At 43.2% G+C, this 19498-nt stretch overlaps 2 protein-coding genes across 5 annotated transcripts in view; both read left to right on the forward strand.

Annotated features, from left to right (window-relative positions):
* ITCH (itchy E3 ubiquitin protein ligase) overlaps window positions 1-9933 on the forward strand; it is a 57816-nt gene extending 47883 nt beyond the window's left edge. For 2 of the 4 annotated variants that reach the window (XM_059480632.1, XM_059480634.1), the window contains exons 19-24: window positions 2147-2287; window positions 3992-4112; window positions 5061-5165; window positions 5382-5478; window positions 5845-5917; window positions 6546-9933. In XM_059480632.1, coding sequence (XP_059336615.1) covers window positions 2147-2287; window positions 3992-4112; window positions 5061-5165; window positions 5382-5478; window positions 5845-5917; window positions 6546-6645 — 637 coding nt within the window. In that variant the 3' untranslated portion in view covers window positions 6646-9933. The remainder of the gene's footprint in view (window positions 1-2146; window positions 2288-3991; window positions 4113-5060; window positions 5166-5381; window positions 5479-5844; window positions 5918-6545) is intronic. The other 2 variants (XM_059480633.1, XM_059480636.1) reach the window with 2 other exon arrangements.
* Window positions 9934-12659: 2726 nt separating this feature from the next.
* DYNLRB1 (dynein light chain roadblock-type 1) lies at window positions 12660-18390 on the forward strand. Its single transcript, XM_059481053.1, is given in 5 exon segments — window positions 12660-12734; window positions 12736-12855; window positions 15260-15335; window positions 16656-16823; window positions 17887-18390. Coding segments are annotated over 5 exon segments (483 nt in total). The 3' UTR covers window positions 17931-18390.
* Window positions 18391-19498: the final 1108 nt, after the last annotated feature.

Below are 19498 nucleotides of genomic sequence, written 5' to 3' on the forward strand. Positions count from 1 at the left end.
ACTTTGTTTTGTTCTTGAAATAGCAATACAATGTTTTTGGTTTTCACTTCTGCCAGGAAGTAGATGTAAATCTCTTACTAACAACCCCACAGAAGAACATAATCTAACATTGCCGAGCAGTATGGAATTTTTACTGTGAGTTTAGATACACAAAGAGTGATTTGTTCATGCAGAGCTTTTCTGGTCCATTGAATATTCCGTGCAGCATCTTGTGTTGTGTTATTATTGGCTGTTACTAATTCCAGTTAAACATACAGATCTGGCAGTGTTGTATGTGGTTACAAATAAAATGGCTTGAGTAAATTTGACTGAGATTTTTCAGATAACTGATAAAAAGAAATCAGGAAATACCCATTTAATGTTTCTCTATTACTGGTTTAGTTAGAAAACAGAATGTGTAGTGCTACAAGAACATGAAGGTAACAAATGTAGTTTATTATTTACTACCACACAGTTCTTCTGTTAGTCACACTTGCAATTTGACTTCAAGGTTGATATTGAAGATTTAATGCTTTAAAGAAGTTCTGGCTGTCCTGGTATTTTTGCCCCAAGCTTAATGATTCCAGACCATTCCTACCTGCAGCCTTCCATGTCTGCATGCTCAGGCACCTCTCTGTCCCTGCTCTTGTGGAGTCCTCCTCTTCCACTCTTTTTGCAAATTCCTCTCCAGAGACTAGCAAGTAAAAAGGATGTGGAGTATCTAGACCACAATTATTTTGGAATTATGTATTACAGATATTTTAAGAAAAAATTTTTAAAGCCCCTTCGATCTAAAGTGTTGTAATTTTGTACTGATTTTTTCATAGGAGGATGCCACATCTTTTAATCTGTGGTTGATATGCACCATTTATTTCAGTAACACAGATTTTTTTTCTTTCAGTTAAAAATATTAACGAATATATTAGAAGAAAAAGGCAAACTGAGTAACCTTTTTTCTTCAGCTATAATAAAACCAATTTTGCAGAAAAATTAGTCTTTCTTGTGACTAGAGACAAAACATTTCACTTAGGAATCACACTAAGAATAGTTCTTAACACGGTTTGAAAACTTCATAGAAGGTGTGAGAATAGATTGGGTTTTGAAATGCAAAACTAAATAGAAAAGTCAAGATTTTCATCTGTAGTGGTGATTCTTGGAAGGTTCATATTAAATACTGAGGAGCAGAGAAAGCAGCGTGAGATGTGTAAGAATTGAGATAGGAATTTTGTTGGGTTTTCAGAGTAGTATATCCTGTACTCAATGTGCCTTCATTTTAATTCAAAGCCATTTCTGTAGTGATAGAGATCTAGGCTGGAGTGCAGAAAAGGCTTTGCCCCTTTGAAAAATCACTTAAGGATGTGAAAATTGGAGAAAAGGCTTCAGAACTCCAAGGGCTGCAGAGTCCTCTCAGTCCAGAGCCAAACTTCGGTGTACTGGGCCTGCTTTTCTGTAGTGCTGCTGGAGGTACCCCTGAGGAAAGGACTGCACATTTGCAGGGGAGAAGAGCCGTGGCTGTCAGGACAGACATAATTTTGTTCCTCACAAAAAAGCAAATTTTATAACTTTGCAGGAAGCATTCCTTGGCACTTGTATCAGGGGACTGTTTTTCTCATTCCCACAAGTCTGAGGATTTCAGAGATTGGCTGAGTTTGGAAGGAGACTTTCAGAGGTCACCTGCCAAACCTCAGTGCCCAAACTGAGCTAGAGTGTGTAGCTTTCATTTTAAAAGGGATGGATGATGAAATAAAATCAGCCTTTCATCTGAAGCCTTCCCTCCTCACCCAAGGTTTCATGCAGTACTGTACATTTTGGAAAGATGAAGTTCAGAAGTGCAGTTGCATCATGGGGGTCAATAAACCACAGCCACGTTTTCAAGACTGGCATTGCTGTGTTATAGGTCAGGATAAATATCTGGATTTTGCACTTGATTTTGGAGGAAAACCATCATCAAAACCTCTGTATGGGCAGTTCTTCACTTTCCAAAAGCATAAATCAACATATAAACTCCAGGACTTCTGGCAAGGCCATAATTACTGTGAAAAGAACATTTCCTTATCTTGACTCTTTAACTCCAAACCTTCTACCTTTAGGTTCTTCATACCCATCTCCTCTGCTGTGTGCAAGTTCTCAACACAGTTATTTAAAACTGTATTTTTTTGCCTTCCAGAGAGAATGATATTGAAGAATGTGGCTTGGAAATGTTTTTTTCTGTTGATAAAGAAATACTAGGTGAAATCAAAAGCCATGATTTGAAGCCAAATGGTAGCAACATTCTGGTCACAGAAGAAAATAAAGAAGACTACATCAGGTAAGAATAAGTGAAGACTTTAAAATACTCTGTCATTTTCTTTCTTTGAGTTCTAGCAACAAAAGACTGTCTGTGTCATCTAAAGCATTGCTGAGAAATTGCTGATGCTGGCAACAAGTGGCAAGTGTTTGGATCCCATATTTGAAAGAGGAATATTGATAGAAATAAGTTTCTAAAATCCACTTTTCCTAAAGATCATGATTAGAAGAAAGTCCGCTTTTTTTCCTAGAGTTATCTCAGTTTTGCAGAATACCATGACAAGAGTTGTGGCTGTCATATATTTAATGAAATGTTACATCTGTTTATTACTGTAATTATATTGCTTTATAGCCTGCTGATGTTCTAGCCAGCCATTTCTGGTTCATGTGGGGTTTTGAGAGGTTGTTTTTTTGTTGGGTTTTTTTTGAGAACCTTTTTGGGTTTATTGTGAAGATTGTTATTTTTCAAAGATACTTGGAATTGCTATTAGTTTTATGTGAACTGGTCTTGTAGTTGTAACAGTGTTTTGAATGATGTCATAGGTTGTATTGTCATAAAGATCATATTTGCAGCACCAAAATGTTTTAAAGCAGTAGATTAAGAGTGAAGGAGCATAAGAGTGATTAAGGAATAAACATGTGAACAGAGACCTGCTTTGTCCTGAAATATCCCCTTTTTCCTCAGTGTGCAGCACTACAGCAGCTCTGATTTAAGGTGTGAACTTCAACATAAAAGCTTGGAGGATGTGCTTGCAAAAAGAGCTGTCACACATTGCAGGCCCAAACTAAACTGAATCATAGAGAATTTTCCTCTTTGTTACAATGTGTTCTGTGAAGGCTTTTCCATGGGCAGGGGGAGGGAGTTGGGAATGGGCTCTGTTTTCATCTGCATGAGAAATCTGCAGACATTTCAGTGATTCACAAAAGAGGTGGTGCTTGCACCAGAAACATGCTGGCGTTTGGCAGGAGGGAGGATCTGCAGGAAATCATTCTTCTCTAGTTCCTAGGAACCCAGGGAGAGCTTGGATTACAGTTTCATTCAGATTCTTTTACCTTACTCCAAGTCCTGCTTCAAGTCCCCCAAGTTTCTAGGACTAAAATGAGAAGTAGCCACCTCTCCTTTAGAATCCAGTGCTCCTGATAGGTTAGGCTTGAATTCAGCATAATATCTGCTTCTCCCTGGGTTCAGGTTCTCCGGGTCTCCTGCCTGCTTTTCACCATTTTATTAATGGAGAGTGGAGTTTCTGCCACAGAGCAAAGTTTCATGATTAACAGAAACAAATATGGAACTTTCCAAATGGACATAGTCACTGCTTGGTAAGCTGGCAGTCCTGCTGCTCTTCACCAGTACAACTTGACTTGTTTTTTACCTTGTCATGGATAACAACTGAGATTTCTGGGGAGAATATCAGACAAAACCTTCAAACACCTCAGGACTGCTGTGCTCTCATTAATGTAATCAGTGAAGAGATGCTGCCTCCTCTTTGAGTCCAAAATACTTCTGTAGCAGAACAGTTGAACACTTAGGGTAATTTAGAGAAAAAATGCAATCATTTGCAAAGAGTAAAGGCTGCTGATAAAATTATATGGTGCTCTATCCCCAGAACTTTCCAGACTTTCCATGTTTTTTTTAACTTAGCTTACAGTTCATCTCAAAATAGGTAAAGATGTGGACTTGGGGTTAGCATGAGCCATTTAAATGATCTTGGTGTGTCTTCTTTTCCAGGCTAGTGGCAGAATGGAGACTGTCCCGAGGTGTTGAGGAGCAGACACAGGCTTTCTTTGAAGGCTTCAATGAAATACTGCCACAACAGTATTTGCAGTATTTTGATGCAAAGGAACTGGAGGTAAAGGATTGCTTGGCTATTGCTGGATCCAAGTCATTACACATAAACTCCAGTCAGTACATCTGAAGAGCAGAACTCATTGAGGCTGACAACTGTTTTATAGGGAATATGGGGGAAACTTCATGGAATAGTATTAGATTAATGTGTTTTCCTTAACTTTGCTCTTAGCAGCCAACTTAGATGTTTCTAAATGCCAAGATTCTGTCAGCAGAAATTTCTTACTTTGTTTTTGTGATTCTTTGATTTGCCTGTGTTCAAAGAATGAGTAACTTGACAGACTGAGAGAGAAAGCCAGATATGCAATGGATGGTTCCATATAGATTGAGCCAAGTTCTTGGTTTGGGTTTGATCACTCAACGTTACACTTTCTGAATCATCTGTTCAGTTTGAAAAGTAAAGCCATCAAAACAAAATATCCCATCCCTAGTGAAGAACTGTATGGCTGGGCAAAGATGAACTGGCTTGAATAGAATCGCAGAATGGTTTGGATTGGGATCTTAAATAATCTTGTTCCAGCTCCCTTCCATATGCAGAGACACCTTCCACTGTCCCAGGGTGCTCCAAGCCCTCTCCAGCCTGGCCTTGGACACTTCCAGGGATCCAGGGGCAGCCACAGCTGCTCTGGGCACCCTGTGCCAGGGCCTCACCACCCTCACAGGGGAGAATTTATTCCTAAAATTGCAAACAATTACTCCATTTTTCACAACAGAGATGCTCTCTAATTTGTTACCTCTCCAAACACACTTCATGAACCAGTCTTTGAACCACTTCATCATCAGTTGTTGTTTATAGAAGTTTTGAATGAAGTTTAAAATTAAAACCTTGTGCACTATTTTTGCAGATGCTGCTAAGGGGGGGTCCAGTTGTTCTCTTTTGCTGTGTGTGAGGTCACAGAAGGAAAGTGGAAATTTGTACTCCTCTGCTTATTTCCCTTTTTCTGCCCCAAAGGTGCTTCTCTGTGGAATGCAAGAAATTGACCTGAATGACTGGCAGAGACACACCATCTACAGGCACTACACCAGGACCAGCAGGCAGATTGTGTGGTTCTGGCAGGTTTGCAGATTTTGCTCTATCCTCAGACCAGAAGCTAGAGAGCACAGCTCATTGAACAGTGGTCAGAACACTGAGCACACCTGCAGAGTGCAGATAGAAACTGTTACTGCTAACCCAGCTGTTCCCAGCATTACTGTTCATCTGTGGATGGTGATGATGTAAAAATCTGAAGTTTGAATCTATCCCTAAATGTTTATTTCCATTACTGTTTTTCAGTTTGTGAAAGAAATAGATAATGAGAAGAGGATGAGACTCTTGCAGTTTGTGACTGGAACTTGCAGATTGCCAGTGGGAGGATTTGCTGACCTCATGGGTATGTATTAATAACCCTTCTAATGCAGGAGATACACTTCTAAAAAGAACCTAATTATATATTTATGGCATTTTTAATGAGTTTTATATTAAATGCTGTTTTGTAAGCCATGCATCTACTTGAGCTATGATGGAAAGAGATGGAAGGAATGTTTACACCTATTTATTGCACTTTAAATTCACTTCAGATTGATGCATTTCTCCACATGTAGACTTTGATCCAGGCAGAGCTGTAGAGTGAGACAAATGTCCCTTCTCTATGCAAATAAGTGTAATCCTGTCTTTATTTAAGCCTTGCATGCTTCAGGTGTGTTACAGTGATAGAAAGGTAGCTGGACTATGCCTTGTCTATTGGAATTTGTTACAGGGAGCAATGGACCCCAAAAATTCTGTATCGAAAAAGTTGGAAAGGAAAACTGGTTACCCAGAAGTCATACCTGGTGAGTACATAACAAATCAGAATATTGCTATTTGTCTGGTTTTGGTGACCACAGTCTGCTGTGACATTTTAGTAAATGGGTAATATGCTGAAATGGTTGAGACTCTGTGAAAGCAAACACAAATTACACCAGTGAACTCTGTTGTTAAATGATAGCTGAACTTCTGAAAAGCTCTTGTGGCATGGAATAGATTCCACTGGGAATTCCATGGATTTGTGTAATATATTACTGAAAATTAAAGTCATTACCTGTAGTATCTAACTAGGTTGGGACTATCTTTTGTTATCACTGCACTCCTTAGTAAAATAGCCACATTCACACACTTCCAGAGAAAAGGTCACTTCTCCTCTTTTCTTTGGGTAGGCAAAACCACACAAATTGAAAATGATGACTCTAATTAACCACCTAGAGGTTGGTTTTCCTCCAACTAGGAAAAGTTAATGAAAACTATCACTTGAATACTAACCTCTGCCCTCACAAATACATTTATATCAGTAGTCAGCTTTTCTCAGGGTATAAATCCCAGTATCGATCTCCACAGCAAAAATTCTAATCACCCATATTCATAATGGATTTTTTGTTCCTATTAAATTCTTCCTCAGTACATTTTTTTTTTTTTATTTTGCAGTTTCAATCGCTTAGACCTTCCACCATATAAAAATTATGAGCAGTTGAAGGAAAAGCTGTTATTTGCAATTGAAGAAACAGAAGGATTTGGTCAAGAGTAGCTGAAATTTGCACCTTGAAGAATGTGAACCCAACACGATGTATGTGCTTCACTTCTTCTGCTTGTTGCACACTTCATTGTAAAGTAGACATGACTTGGATTTATTTAACAGTACTAATGTGTAAATAAATGGATGTTATCCTGAGGTTATCCACCTTAACTCTGGATTTCTACTGAGCACTTTCAGAAATCAAATGCGCAATCCGATGTGGCTACAAGCGACTAATGGCCGAAGTAGAGGTTTGATACAGCTTTAGGCTCTGCTTTGTTTTACCATTCATTAATTAGAATGTGTCCTTAATGACTGACAGATTTTTAACAATAGTTTTGTCTTTCCTTTTAGTAGCATTTTTGCTACTGATGCACTGGGAAGTTCATTGGTAGCTGCAATGCTGCAGCAGCATCCTAAGCCTCCTAACAGCAGTGTCAGAGCCAGCCTGGATCCCCCTCCATGCCGTGAGCAGCTCCAATCCTTAAGCTCCTTTTTCTAACTCAAGTGTGGCCAGACTGTTTTTCCTTGCCTGGAGTCTGCTCACATGCCAGCTGGACTGAAGCTGCTGTTAAGGGGATGTCAAACTGTGGCACAAATCCAGGGCATAGCTTCGCTTTGGTTTATCCCAATCCTGCTCCTGTCAGCAAAAGAGACACCTGCCCAAAGTTGTTGGAACACTGCTCTGTGCCCTCTGAAGGGTTCTGAGCTTTTGCTGTGTAACATGTTTTAACTTTGAAATCAATATTAACACTGTGGTACTTCATTTGTTTTGCAAAAGACAAGCCCAGCTGGGATTGCACTGATTCCGTTGAGGTTCCTGTTTGCCGGCTGTTTGTCAGCAGTGTTAATGGACATTACCCTCGGTGTTTTTCCTACATGTTGCAGTCACTTTGCTCCGAAGATTTCGCTTGGCTCTCAGGAAGAAGCACAAAACAACTGGATTGAAAAAATGATCCTACTCATCATTTCTGTGGATGAACTGATGTGTGAGCCTGGCTGAGGCCAAGAGGATTAGAAAGTTCAGACACGAATTACAGGTTTTTGGGAAGCTGGAGCGTCAGTAAATAGTTCTATAAAGTTTGAAACTCAAGTTTTTGGGGAGGTTTCTAAGCTAATTCACCCTAAGCTTCTTACAGCTAGTAACTTTTGTAGCAAGGTCCTGTTGAATTAACATCTGCTATTTCCTTTTAGAATCTGTTAATTCTTTTCTGGTTTACAATAACATTTTGCATTTTACTGCTCCTTTAGACTGAATGCACTTTTTGGGTCTGGTCAGCCCTTTCCCTTCCCCCGAAGGGAGGAAGTCAGACACCAGTGAAATGAGCTGTAGCTACAGTGAGAGATGTGACACTTGAAATAACATGTAGCACATAGTAAAGCAAACCTGCAGCTCAGAGCACTGGGGCAGGAGCTGCGTTTAAGACTCTTTCAGATAACAGAGCTGAAACAGGACAGTGGGAAAGTGAAACACGGAACATTCAGTCTGGAAAAGTCTTTCTTTCCTGCTGTCTTATCCATCTAAACTGCAAGAGGGAAAAACTGATTCAGGCCTAAGAACCAAGACACTACAGGTTTTAGCTGACTTCACAAGTGTGTCAGGGCTCAGTGATAAATGCTTTGGGGAAGGCAGGAGGGTGGGACTTATCAGGCTTAATTGAAGGAAAGCCTGGGGAGAGGTGCTGATGATACAGAAATGCCCCTCATTTAAAGTTTCATTGATGGTGAGAATTCACCTTCAGGTGTAACTGGGAGAATTGCCAACTTCCACAATATTTGGATCTATGACAGTATACAGCTCATGAGAAAAAATAAAAGCCTTATATATATTTTCTGTTTATATTAATTCTTACAGTGAAATGTAGTTATCTAACATATTTACAAGAGAGATTAAATTAAGCAAGATAATGCAAGGTTAAGCTATGAAAAATAGTCTATGTTCTGCATATTGCTTTACAATTCGTGTAGGGAACCTAGAACTATTGTTCATGTATAAATATCACCCAAAAGGCTGTCAGCCCTATATTTTTAAAATAAAGAGTAGTTATAATTGAAATAGCCTTAGCCCTAGTTCTATAGGGTTTGGCTGTTGAATATTTTTATGGTTGAAATGTTTAGTTCAGGAAAAACATACCTGCTTGTATATATTTTTGATGTCCAGGATTCCACTTATTCCATTGTTTCTTTAATTTAAATGGCATGTTTATATGTCTTTTCTGCTGTACCAGGATGGGAGAAAGGGGGCTGGATATTCCAAGCACCAGATATGATCTTAAAATATTGCAAATAAAGAATTCATTGAGGGGGGGGAAAATAATCAGTGAAACATTGAATTTGGCCAAATAGAAAAAAATCAAAGCAGCTTTACAGCATTACATTGATAATATTTCTGAAGGCACAAGTTTAGATTCCTTAGGCATTTGACTTGTGAATACTAACAAATCTGTTAAATTTTTACAGCATGTTGTGTATAAGTTAAAAGGAATTATACAAGCCACTGGTGCACTTTTCAGTTCTTTCTGGGGATCTGGTGAAGCAATACAGGGATGAGCCCAGAGCAGCTGCTATCCCAGATAACAGGTTTTTGTGGATTGGATTTACAAGTGAGATTTTCAGCAGAGATTAATTAATTTGTCTCCCATTGCTTCAACTGTTTTAGCTACCTGAGCTGCATAAATTCATAGTATGTCACAAATGTACATTCATATGCAACTGTCAGTTGATCCTAATTACCAAGTATTAAAAGAAATTTTATTTAGAATTTTCCTTCATGAGAATGCCATGAGAAAATTAAATACTGAGAATTAACAAAGCCTTATTGCTACAAGTAGCTCAGGAACTGTTCATTTACTAATGACATGCACAGTAAATACATTCTTTATCTGATCTAGTATGGAAGTTTGGGGTTTTTTTAATCCAGTTGCTTGTCTTTAAAAAAAAACAACCTTTTTATTATTTTGAGAAAAATAAAAAATTGTTTGGGGGGGTTAGGGGTTTTTTTTGGGTTTTTTTAAAAATTTTATTTTACTACATGCTGCACTGGATTTGTAATCTCAACTCTATTATATTGGTATCTCCAGCCCCCTTTTTTGTGGTGTCTTTTAATTTTCTCCAAGAATCACTGTTTGTGTATATGTGCTCTAGTGAACTCATGTAGAAACTGGGATCAGCAGCACTGGATTGTAAAATACTGTACTGAAATTCATTGTCAATATTTCCTTGCATTGTAATTTCAAATACTCAGGTAACTGTAACAGTATCTCAGTAAGTCAAATACTTTTATAAAACTACTTAAAGAGCTGGTGGTCTGGTCCTTATTCCTTATGTGTGACAGAATATCCAGGTGGAAATGAATTAATTGTCTGTGTGCTCCTGGGGGTGAGGGTCAGGCTGTCTGGACTTGTCCTTCCACTGGGATTCTTCAGGAACAGTTCTTCCCAACACCTCATCCACCCTGGTTGATTGGATTGGATATTGAAGAGATTTTGGACACAATTTGTGGATTTTTAGTGCTTGTGGATGCTGCCCTGAGGAGCCAGTGAGTGCTGTGAGGCTGCTGAGGCCTGAGGGAGATGGGGTGGAGGGAGGTTCTGCAGGAGGCACAGCTGTAACATCCATTGCAGCACTGGTGCAGGGATACCAACAGTGAGGAATGACACTGCAAGGGGTTTGGAGTGGCAGAGTGGCACAAAGGAGGGGGGGAAGCTCCAGTGAGACCAACCAGCCTTGTAGTGTCCCTGATCCTCCTTGAAGGGGCAGGTGGCATTGAGATTATTGCTGTCATGAGGATCTCTCCTGATGGCCACAGGCTTTGCCAGGTGATTGAGATGAGCTTTGCAGTGAGGTTCCAGTTCCCTCAGTGCTCACAGGGATGTCCCATCAGGTCTTAGGGTCATACAATACTGGACTTGATAATCTCAAAAGTCTCTTCCAACCAAAATTACCCTAGTTAATTTTGTGATGCTGTCTCAGGGACTTGATTCTGTCCAGTTTGGTTGGATGATCCCTAAAGTGATCATCCTTCCCTGAGGGTGATTCTCCCTGCTGCAGACCTTCCCACTGGGTTCTCCTCTGCTGACTTTCCCAGCTGTTCCCAGTGGCTCAGTTAACTCAGTTTTGTCAGGGGCAGCAAATCCCAAGAAGATTTTCCATGCCAGGCAAGTACGTGCAATAACAACTGCCTTTTTCTGCAGCAGGGAGGTTGGTGTGGAGTCACTTCCTCCAAGCTTTGAATGGAACTACTTAAAAACATCCTAGTAAGTTGTGTAAACCCAAAATTTGATACTGCTTTGAGCAGTTTTATATGTATACAGCTACAAGGGTATTTCACATACATCTGAAGTTTATTTTAAAAAGGCAAAAATTAATCACAGTGCAGTGTATGATAAATGTACATCTCACCTGCACCACTTTTTTTTTCTATTTGCTTTAATGATGAGGGTGCTAATATCAGCACCAGCCTTGGGTGGGAGTGTTGAAAGGTTTTGTTCATGGCAGTATGGGAATGGTTGTTTAAGCAAACCCTTGTTTGGTTGGGTTTCTGATGGCAGCTGTGTGCTGCTTATTATTGCCCAAATTATCCACCACATCCTTACTATTGCCCAAATCTTACCATTGCACAGACCAGAAATTACATCAATCCATGGCCACATGACTTCTTGTAGCCAAGCTGTAAAATCGCTGCTAGACTGGAAAGAGAGATTAGAATTTAACTGAATTCGGTTGCAGAGCTGTAAACAGCCATTGGAAGAGGAAACAGCCATATCTCTTGGATCCTAAAGAAGGATTTTCCCCTGATCTCTGGCAATGCCTGATCCAATTTCAGTTCTCAGCCTGTCAGCCCAGCAGGGTACAAATGACAGGACTCATTGGAGAAATCTTGTTTTCTTTAAGGAGAATACAGTCTCTGACAGATTGGAGGGGCCAGTGAGCTTACCTGCTGTGTCAAATCCTGGCTTTCAGAGGGAAAAAAAAATCTAAAAACATTTTATGAGGACATGTTTTACATTTCACCCAATACCATCTCTCTGTGACCGCTGTGGGAGCTCAGTGTGAGCCCTGTGTCTGTTTGCTGATTCCAGGGTTGTGGTCCCAAAAGAAGGAGCATTCAAACTGATAGGGAGTAGGTTTAAATTGGTTATTGAGAAGAAATTCTTCCCTGTAAGGGTCATGAGGCTCTGGCACAAATCACCCAGAGAAACTATGGATCTCTGGAAGTGTCCAAGGCCAGCCTGGATGGGGCTTGGAGCAACCTGGAATTGTAGGTGTCCCTGCCCCTGGCATGAGATGGCCTTTAAAGGTCCCAAACCATTCTGGGACTCTGTTTTACTTCTAGCAGAGCCTGAGGTCAGAGGGAAAGTCCCAACTGCTGCTGTTGTGTGTGTAGAACACAGGTGGGGTTATGGGTATGCAGTTCTTGGATGTGTTATTTTGTTTTGCCATCAAGACTGTGGGACATCCCCAGTCCTTCCCCCAGGGGAGCAGAGAGCTCTCCCTTTCTCATGGCAGGGGCAGCACCCACCTTTACCCTCGGGACACGGATCCCGGGGCTGTGGCAGGGAGGTCCCCGGGCTTTAAGGGTGCTCCGTGCCTTGGAGTGGCTCTGCCCCTGTCCCGGGGGGCTCCGGCAGCATCTGAGGGGTTGCGGCCATTTGGGGGGAGAAGAACTCCGCACACCGGTTATCATGGAATCACAGAATGGTTTGGGTGAAAGGGAACTTTAAAGGCCATCTCATTTCACTCCTGCTATGGGCACCTCCCCCTGCCCCGGGTGGCTCCAAGCCCCAGTGTCCAACCCGGCCCTGGACACTCTCAGGGATGCAGGGGCAGCCACAGCTTCTCTGAGCACCCTGTGCCAGGGCCTGCCCACCCTCACAGGGAAGGATTTCTTCTTAATCTCTAATCTAAACCTCCTCTCTTTCAACGTGAACCAAACCCAACTTGTCCTGCCACTCCAGGCTCTTGTAAACAGACTCGTCCCACCTTTCCTGTAAGTCCCTTTCAGGTACTGGAAGGGTTTCACGCTGATGTCCCTAAAGCGGGATCAGGGACCACTGCATCCCCGGGAGCTCGGCGGGGATTTGTGTGGGCTCCGAGGGCTCGGAGGGTTCGGGGCTGTGTCTCGGAGCGGGCCCGCCCCGCGCTCCAAGCGCTTCCGGAGCAGCGCCGGGGCCGACACGGGGCGGAGGCGGCGGAGGAGGCGGCGGCGGCGGCTCCATCATGGTGGGTGAGGCCGGTCCGGAGTCCGGGCGGGGCCCCTGTGCCGCCCTCGGGGGTCTCTGTGTCTCCCCGGGCCTCGGGGGCTCCTGCGGCCGGCGCAGGGCGGGGCGGTCTCGGTGCCGGTCCCGGCTCCCCTCAGGCACAGGCGCTGCCCCGCGGGCGGGGCCCGGGTAAAGGCGAGACCCCGCTGCGGGGGCTGCGAACGCCCGGCCCTGTTCGGTTCGTGTCGGGTTCTGTGTCAGGCTCCCGGGCGGGGCCGTGTTTGTGCGGGGTGGGCCCGGTGGTCCCGCCCGTTCCCCCCAGCCCCGGGCCGGGAGCGCTGCGGGTCCCGGCGCTGCCTCCGCGGGGCTGCCCCGGCTCTGTCCGGCCCTGAGTCACCGCGGGGAGAGGCCGAACCCAGCCCGGCCCCGTGCCGCGGAACGCTCACTGCGAAACCTGCATCTCCTCCGGCTGCCAGGGCACTGCCCTAAAGCTGGAAGCAGTCAGGAAAAAGAGGCTGGTTTTGGATGTTTAATAACCGGGGCTGTATTTGTTCTGTTGTGATTGTATTGGGGGCTTCTCCCTGCTCAGACGTATGGCTGGCTATGGCGTGTTGATGAAATTTGGGATCAAATGTATATCAAAATTTGTAAAGAAATAAATGCTGACCAAAGTTCCAGAGGGAATATTGAAATTATCTAATAAGATGTATTTTTTAGGCCAACCTAACAGTTCAGTTATTCCAGATGAAAGCAGAAAGATACAGGCTGCTGTTGTACATATAGCAAAGGATATTTAGCAGCAAGATTGTGCTGAGGGAGTGTTTATTCTCCTTTTCTAGAGTGCATCTCTCCTCCTCCATCTGCTGTCTCTTGCAGTCATCCAGCCCTTCATTAAAATGGGGTCTGTGTGTTTCATGAATTAAATATGTAATTTTGTTCTCAGTGCTATTTTTTTGGTCTGGTGAGCTGCACTGGCTTGAGGATGAATTCGAGGGGCAGGACCTTCCCTCATCAGCAGCAGTGAACTGTCAGAGCAGATCACCCACCTGTGAGTTAGATCAGCTGAAGGTGTTAAGAGGAAATTTAAAACTGTTATCCTTCTTTATGGATGCTGCTTTGCATCTGAAAAAGTTTGTTAAGGTCCTGTGAAGGAAAGTGTTTAAGCAGGACTTAAATAGTGCTAGTAAGAAGGCAGGAAATCAGATCTTAATTTCTTAATAGATTTAACATTTTTCCACTATATTTTCCCAGCATTTGTACATCCTTTCATTTAATTCTTTGTTTAATTTCCTTTGACTTCCATTTGAGAACAGTCCAGCATTCAGAAATAATCAAGAGTTCTGTTGAAAATACTTGAATTTTTCTGTGCTGGATCACTTTATGAACACTACGGCTTCATAAAGACCAGCTTGGAGGCTCCCATCTCTTATGAGCCACGGGCTGTGTTACCAACAGCACCCTGAGCAAAGTGCTGGGGCTGAGCTGGTGTTTGTTGTGTTGTGTTGGTTGTTGGATGAGGTTTGTTCCCAGGGAACAGGGTGTGTGAGATCTTTGTGCCCGTTTGCTGTGGAGGAAGTGGAGAGGGCTGTTCAGGGTGTCCAGGGAACACAGCCTTGGCCAAATGCCCCTTGTAGGTCTCACCTGCCCTGGTTCAAGTGATTCTGGTCTAAACCATTTCTGTTTTCTTTAATGGGAATAAAAAATGCCAAACACTCATCCAGCTGTGGAAATCAGCTCAGGTGGGAGGGTTTCTCACCCTACTATAGATGCCACAGTTATATTTAGATGGGTGTCTTGTAGCAGGAAAGTTGTGCAAACCTCTTTTGATGGTTTTTATAGAGCAGACAAAGGACTATTGCCTTGGCCTGTGTTTACATTTTTCCTTTTTTAAGGTGTAAATCATTGGCAGTTGTTACAGCCGTGCAGCCATCCCAGCACAAATCAGAATTACAAACAAGGAGTGTTCATTCATTGTTTTTCCCCTCACTTCTCTTATTTGTAATTGCTTTTGGCATTCATTTGCTAAAAGAGAAGGTCATCTTGCACCCACAATTTATCTTTTTCCTACTTTTTTCATAAACATCCATTTTCAAAGATGATTTTTGTTTGACACCTAAATTGTAGCAGTCTGACTGCAGCTTCCAACTGCAAGCCTTCAGCAGGAGGCTTGGGGAGGAGGAGAGAGGGGAGTTCCAGGATGATAATCACAAATGAGTGAAGAAGGCAGATGGAAAATAACTGGAAAGGTCATGCAGAAAGGTGGCACCCAAGCACAGACACTTGGCTGTATAAACCAGGGTAGGCAGTGGCTTTTTAATCATCCCTGTGCAGCTTTGTGTTCAGCCACGTTATCCTAAAGCGTTGGTGGGAGGCAAGGAGCAGCTGTAACTCTGTAACCCTGCGTTGGTTTCTGCTTTGTCTTGCAGGCTGAGGTGGAGGAAACACTGAAGCGAATCCAGAGCCAGAAGGGAGTGCAGGGAATCATCGTGGTGAATTCAGAAGGTGCCGTGTCAGCCTCACTTTTCTGGCCTATCACTCACTCCAACCACCCCCTTTGAGGGCTGCTGCTTGTACCACTTGCACTTAGCTTAGAGTCTGGCTTTGGGAGAGGTTTTACTGCAGCCCAAGGAGGCAGACAGTAGTCAGGCTGCAAAAGAAAATTGATTTCCAGTTTCTGGAAGCTCACATTATTATTTTAGGAAATGAAATAATTTGCAAAAGCGTTGTAATATTTGAATTATGAAAGTGTTTGAAACTGAGTCTGTACAAACTTTCATCAGTAACACTGAGGCTGTCACAAAATGGAAATCTTGCTGCTGGGCCTGTCCAGAACCCTGCTGGCCTGGCAGGCTCCAGTTCTTTAGCACTGTCTAGTGCTTGTGGAACTCATCAGCAAGTTGTCTCTTTGTGGAGTCTCTGAAGAGTTCAACAGACCAATATCTTCAGAGCATTCTCAATACACTGTGAGCAGCCCAAAAATTGAATATTTCCTAGAAGTAATCCTTAGAAAAGATGCCAGCAGCTACATGTGAATATACTGAGGATCACATCATGCAGCCTGGCTCCTGCTTGCTGCTTTTCTATCATGGTTGAGTGGTTTGTGCTCTCTATGCTGCAGCTGCAGTCGCTGGAACAGACACCTGGTTCTGCCCTGCAGAATTTGGTACTTGGCTGCTGTGTTCTGACCCAGGAGCTGGGGTTTGTCTGGCTTTTGGAGGGAAAACACATCTAATGGGTGGCTGAAGTGTAAGGGAGCTCTGTAAAGCTCTGGCTGAACAGTGTGTCTGCCCTCCAGGCTGGTTATCACTGAACCAGGGACCTGCCAGGAATGCACCCCTCTTAGGGCTGAATGCCCTAAGAGCTGTGTGATGCAGCAGCTGATGTCCTCCATAATCACTGATCCCAGCACCTCCTCTTAGGGGCTGAATGTTGGAGCTGTGTGGTGCAGCAGCTGATGTCCTCCATGATGACTGATCCCAGCCTGGTGTAGCTCAATATCAGTTAACTGGTGTAAGGGATCCTTTCTGTAGTAAAAAAGTGTCCCCGGTCTGGAGAAAAAACTGCAACGTTTTTTCCAGATGATTATTTTTGTTTAATTTATTTCTATTTTTAACTCTCAAAATTAAAAAGTAAAGCACTAGTGCTACTTGAGGTAAACAGTTCTCACCTACACCTGTGGTCCCACATTTCAGCTTTTTCCTATTTTGTTGTTCTTCATGTATTCCTCTTGCCTTCAAAGAGGACACTCCTGACCCCTGGTGCAGTGGCAACCGCTGGTGCCCAGTGCAGGGCTGGTTCTGGAGGTTTGTCCCTGTGCTGCAGGTATTCCCATCAAGAGCACCATAGACAATGCCACCACCATCCAGTACGCCGGGCTCATGCACAGCTTCATCATGAAGGCCAGGAGCACCGTGCGGGACATCGATCCCCAGAACGACCTCACCTTCCTGCGCATCCGCTCCAAGAAAAACGAAATCATGGTTGCTCCAGGTAGGAGAGGGCAGGGGGAGAGCAGCACTCTGGGAATCCAGCAGGATTGTTCTCACTTAAAACTGACACTGTCAGCCTGGAAGGAGTCTGCCTGCTGCTTGTGTTCACATTGGATATTCCCTTCGCTCCAAGAAGCTGCTCTACTTTCTGGAGAGTTGAAAGCTTTATCATTTACCTAAGTTTCCTTTGTCATGTTTGAATGTGGCAAATCCCTTCCCTCTTTTTGTGTAGATCAAAGTAGAAAATATTAGATGATGCTTGAGCGGGTGCTGCGCCCTCTCATGCTTTATTTTTCAGTATAAAACCCTAGGATTTGGAAAGAAATACATTCTGGGAGCAATTTCCATTCAGAACTGTGGACTGAGTGATAAAACAAGACAGTCCTGACTTTCCAGTTCTGGGAAAAGTATTAGAGCACACTGTAGCTACAATCATGAGTCATGGTATACAGCAGCAGCAACCTTCTTTTCAGGAAAAATCCTCAGTATTTTGTTGAATTCCAAGCTGGGAAGCAGCGGGGTGAGTGCAGGTCGCTCATGTGGCAGGAATTCAGCCCCATCCCTGCGTGCTCCCTGCTGGCATGGGGCTGGTGGAGAGGCCAAGCAGAGGATGGCAGTTCCCCATGGCAGGCTTGGGTCAGGGCAGATCTTAGCACAGGCTCTGGTTCGTGCTGAGGCAGCCTCAGATTTCCACAGGCAGGATGGAAAGAGGAATAAGCATTGCTCCAGCAAAAACAGCTGCAGCCCCAGTGTGCCTGTGAGAGAAGGGCAGTGGCCACCATGCACCAGTGTGGCACGTGCCAGTTACTGAGTTTGCTGGCACAAACTGGGTTAAATTCAGCTGCCTTGGGAATGTGGAGTTTATAAAGCTGAGAGTTTTTCTCAGTAAAACTCATAAAATAAATGACCTGACGCTTGGAGCCTGTTTTGCTCATTGAGAATGAATGTCAGGGCTCTGGAGTTCCCACAGCACATCAGAGAGATGTGAAAAATGTTGGAATTTACTGTTTCTGTGAACAAATACCAGCAATGAAAGAATAATTTTCTTTTTGTTTCCTCCCCAGATAAAGACTATTTCCTGATTGTCATCCAGAATCCGACTGAATGATTACACTGACTCAGTCTGGTTTATTCTCTTTGCCTGTTTTATTTTCCCTGTTTTATTTTTTATTTAATGGTAAAAGATAGAGCATTAGTGTTAACTGTGCTGTGACTCTTAAGTAAGGTTTGGGGAAATTAAAGCAGGTGGTTTTGTTGTCTACAAACAGAAAAAATGTCGCTTTTTGTATCACAAGTCGTTTTGAGTGGGAGCTGGTGAGTTGGAATTGGGCAGCAAAAAACGCAACAGATTCTTTTAATAGCCAAGATAATATAATAAAATTCTAATAATAACCAAAAACACCTATTCTTTGTATGCTTCTGTGCTTCTTTCACCACTGAGCTCTGCTTTTACACTCTTAGTTTTGAGTGGCTGTAAATATGACTGCCTGTCCTCTAGTTCTGTCTTACTCTGTTGGTTTTACTTCAAAAACATCTGACCAAAAGAAATTAAAAAGTGTCATCAGTAACTGGTTTTGTCTTATGTGTTTTTCTTCTCGTGATTGATTGAGTTTTTCTTCAAAAACCAGAACCTTCCTAGGACTGTTTTGGTTTGTTGCTTTCTCTGAACAAGGATTTGGCACAAGGGCATGTGCTCACAATTGGCTCTTGTGTTGAAGTGTTTTCCTGCCACTTTCTCTCTGCTCCAGACAGAATTTTCATGGCTCAGGAAGGCATTGAGCCCACCCATGGGAGGTCTCACACTGTCACAGCTCAGTAGCCAGTTTGATCTGCTGTTTTCCTTTAGTAGTTTTTTATTGATGCCATTAATGACAAAAAAAACCCCCACATGATTACTCCAGAATGCTCAAGGGGTTATTTTGGTGGACTTTTTCTTCAGGAAAAAAAGCAAACAAACAACAACAACAAAAGTGTTGTTGTTGACTTGGGTACTTGTGGCTTTCAGAGCCCCATCAAGGGTGGGTGTGTGGGGACTCAGCCAGGGTAAGCTGCATGTTTGGGGTTTTCTCTGTGCATTTTCAGACCTGGACATGCATTTTCAGACTGTGTCTAATCTTCCAGGTGGTGGCCATGACCCTGAAGGTCAGAAATGCCTGCTGGGGTCTGTAGCTCTGGGTGCCCCAGCTGCCCCTGTGACTCAGTGCTGGTTGGTGCTGTTCATCAGCTGCTGCTCCCTTTACACTAGGTCTGGTTTGAGCCATTCCATCAAAGCAGGGAATAGGGTCTGGATCCTGCCTGGCCTTTGGAACAGCTCCTGGTACACAGCAGTTTACATAATGCCTGTGGCCTGCAATAACTGAATGCTGCCTCCCAGAGAAATTACCTCCAGCAAGCTGAAATCTGGGTAAAAACTGAGCACTGAGGCAAGGCAGGAAAAAAAGTGACCTCAGTGACCTCTCTCTGTTCTTTGTAACCCAGAGAAATATTTCCTTGGAAGTGGTGACCTGCTTATGGATTTTGGCTTTGCCAAGTAGGTGGCAGTGCTACTTCTCTGAACAGGAAAATCTGCAGTGTCCTGCATTCCTCTGGACACTTCCTTAAGGGCAGCTGTCCTACCAGTAGCTTGGGACACAGAGTGCTGAGTGTTGGTTTTAGTTAAAACAAGCTGTAATAGAT

The sequence above is a fragment of the Ammospiza nelsoni genome, chromosome 12, assembly GCF_027579445.1.
Source record: "Ammospiza nelsoni isolate bAmmNel1 chromosome 12, bAmmNel1.pri, whole genome shotgun sequence".
Taxonomy (NCBI): domain Eukaryota; kingdom Metazoa; phylum Chordata; class Aves; order Passeriformes; family Passerellidae; genus Ammospiza; species Ammospiza nelsoni.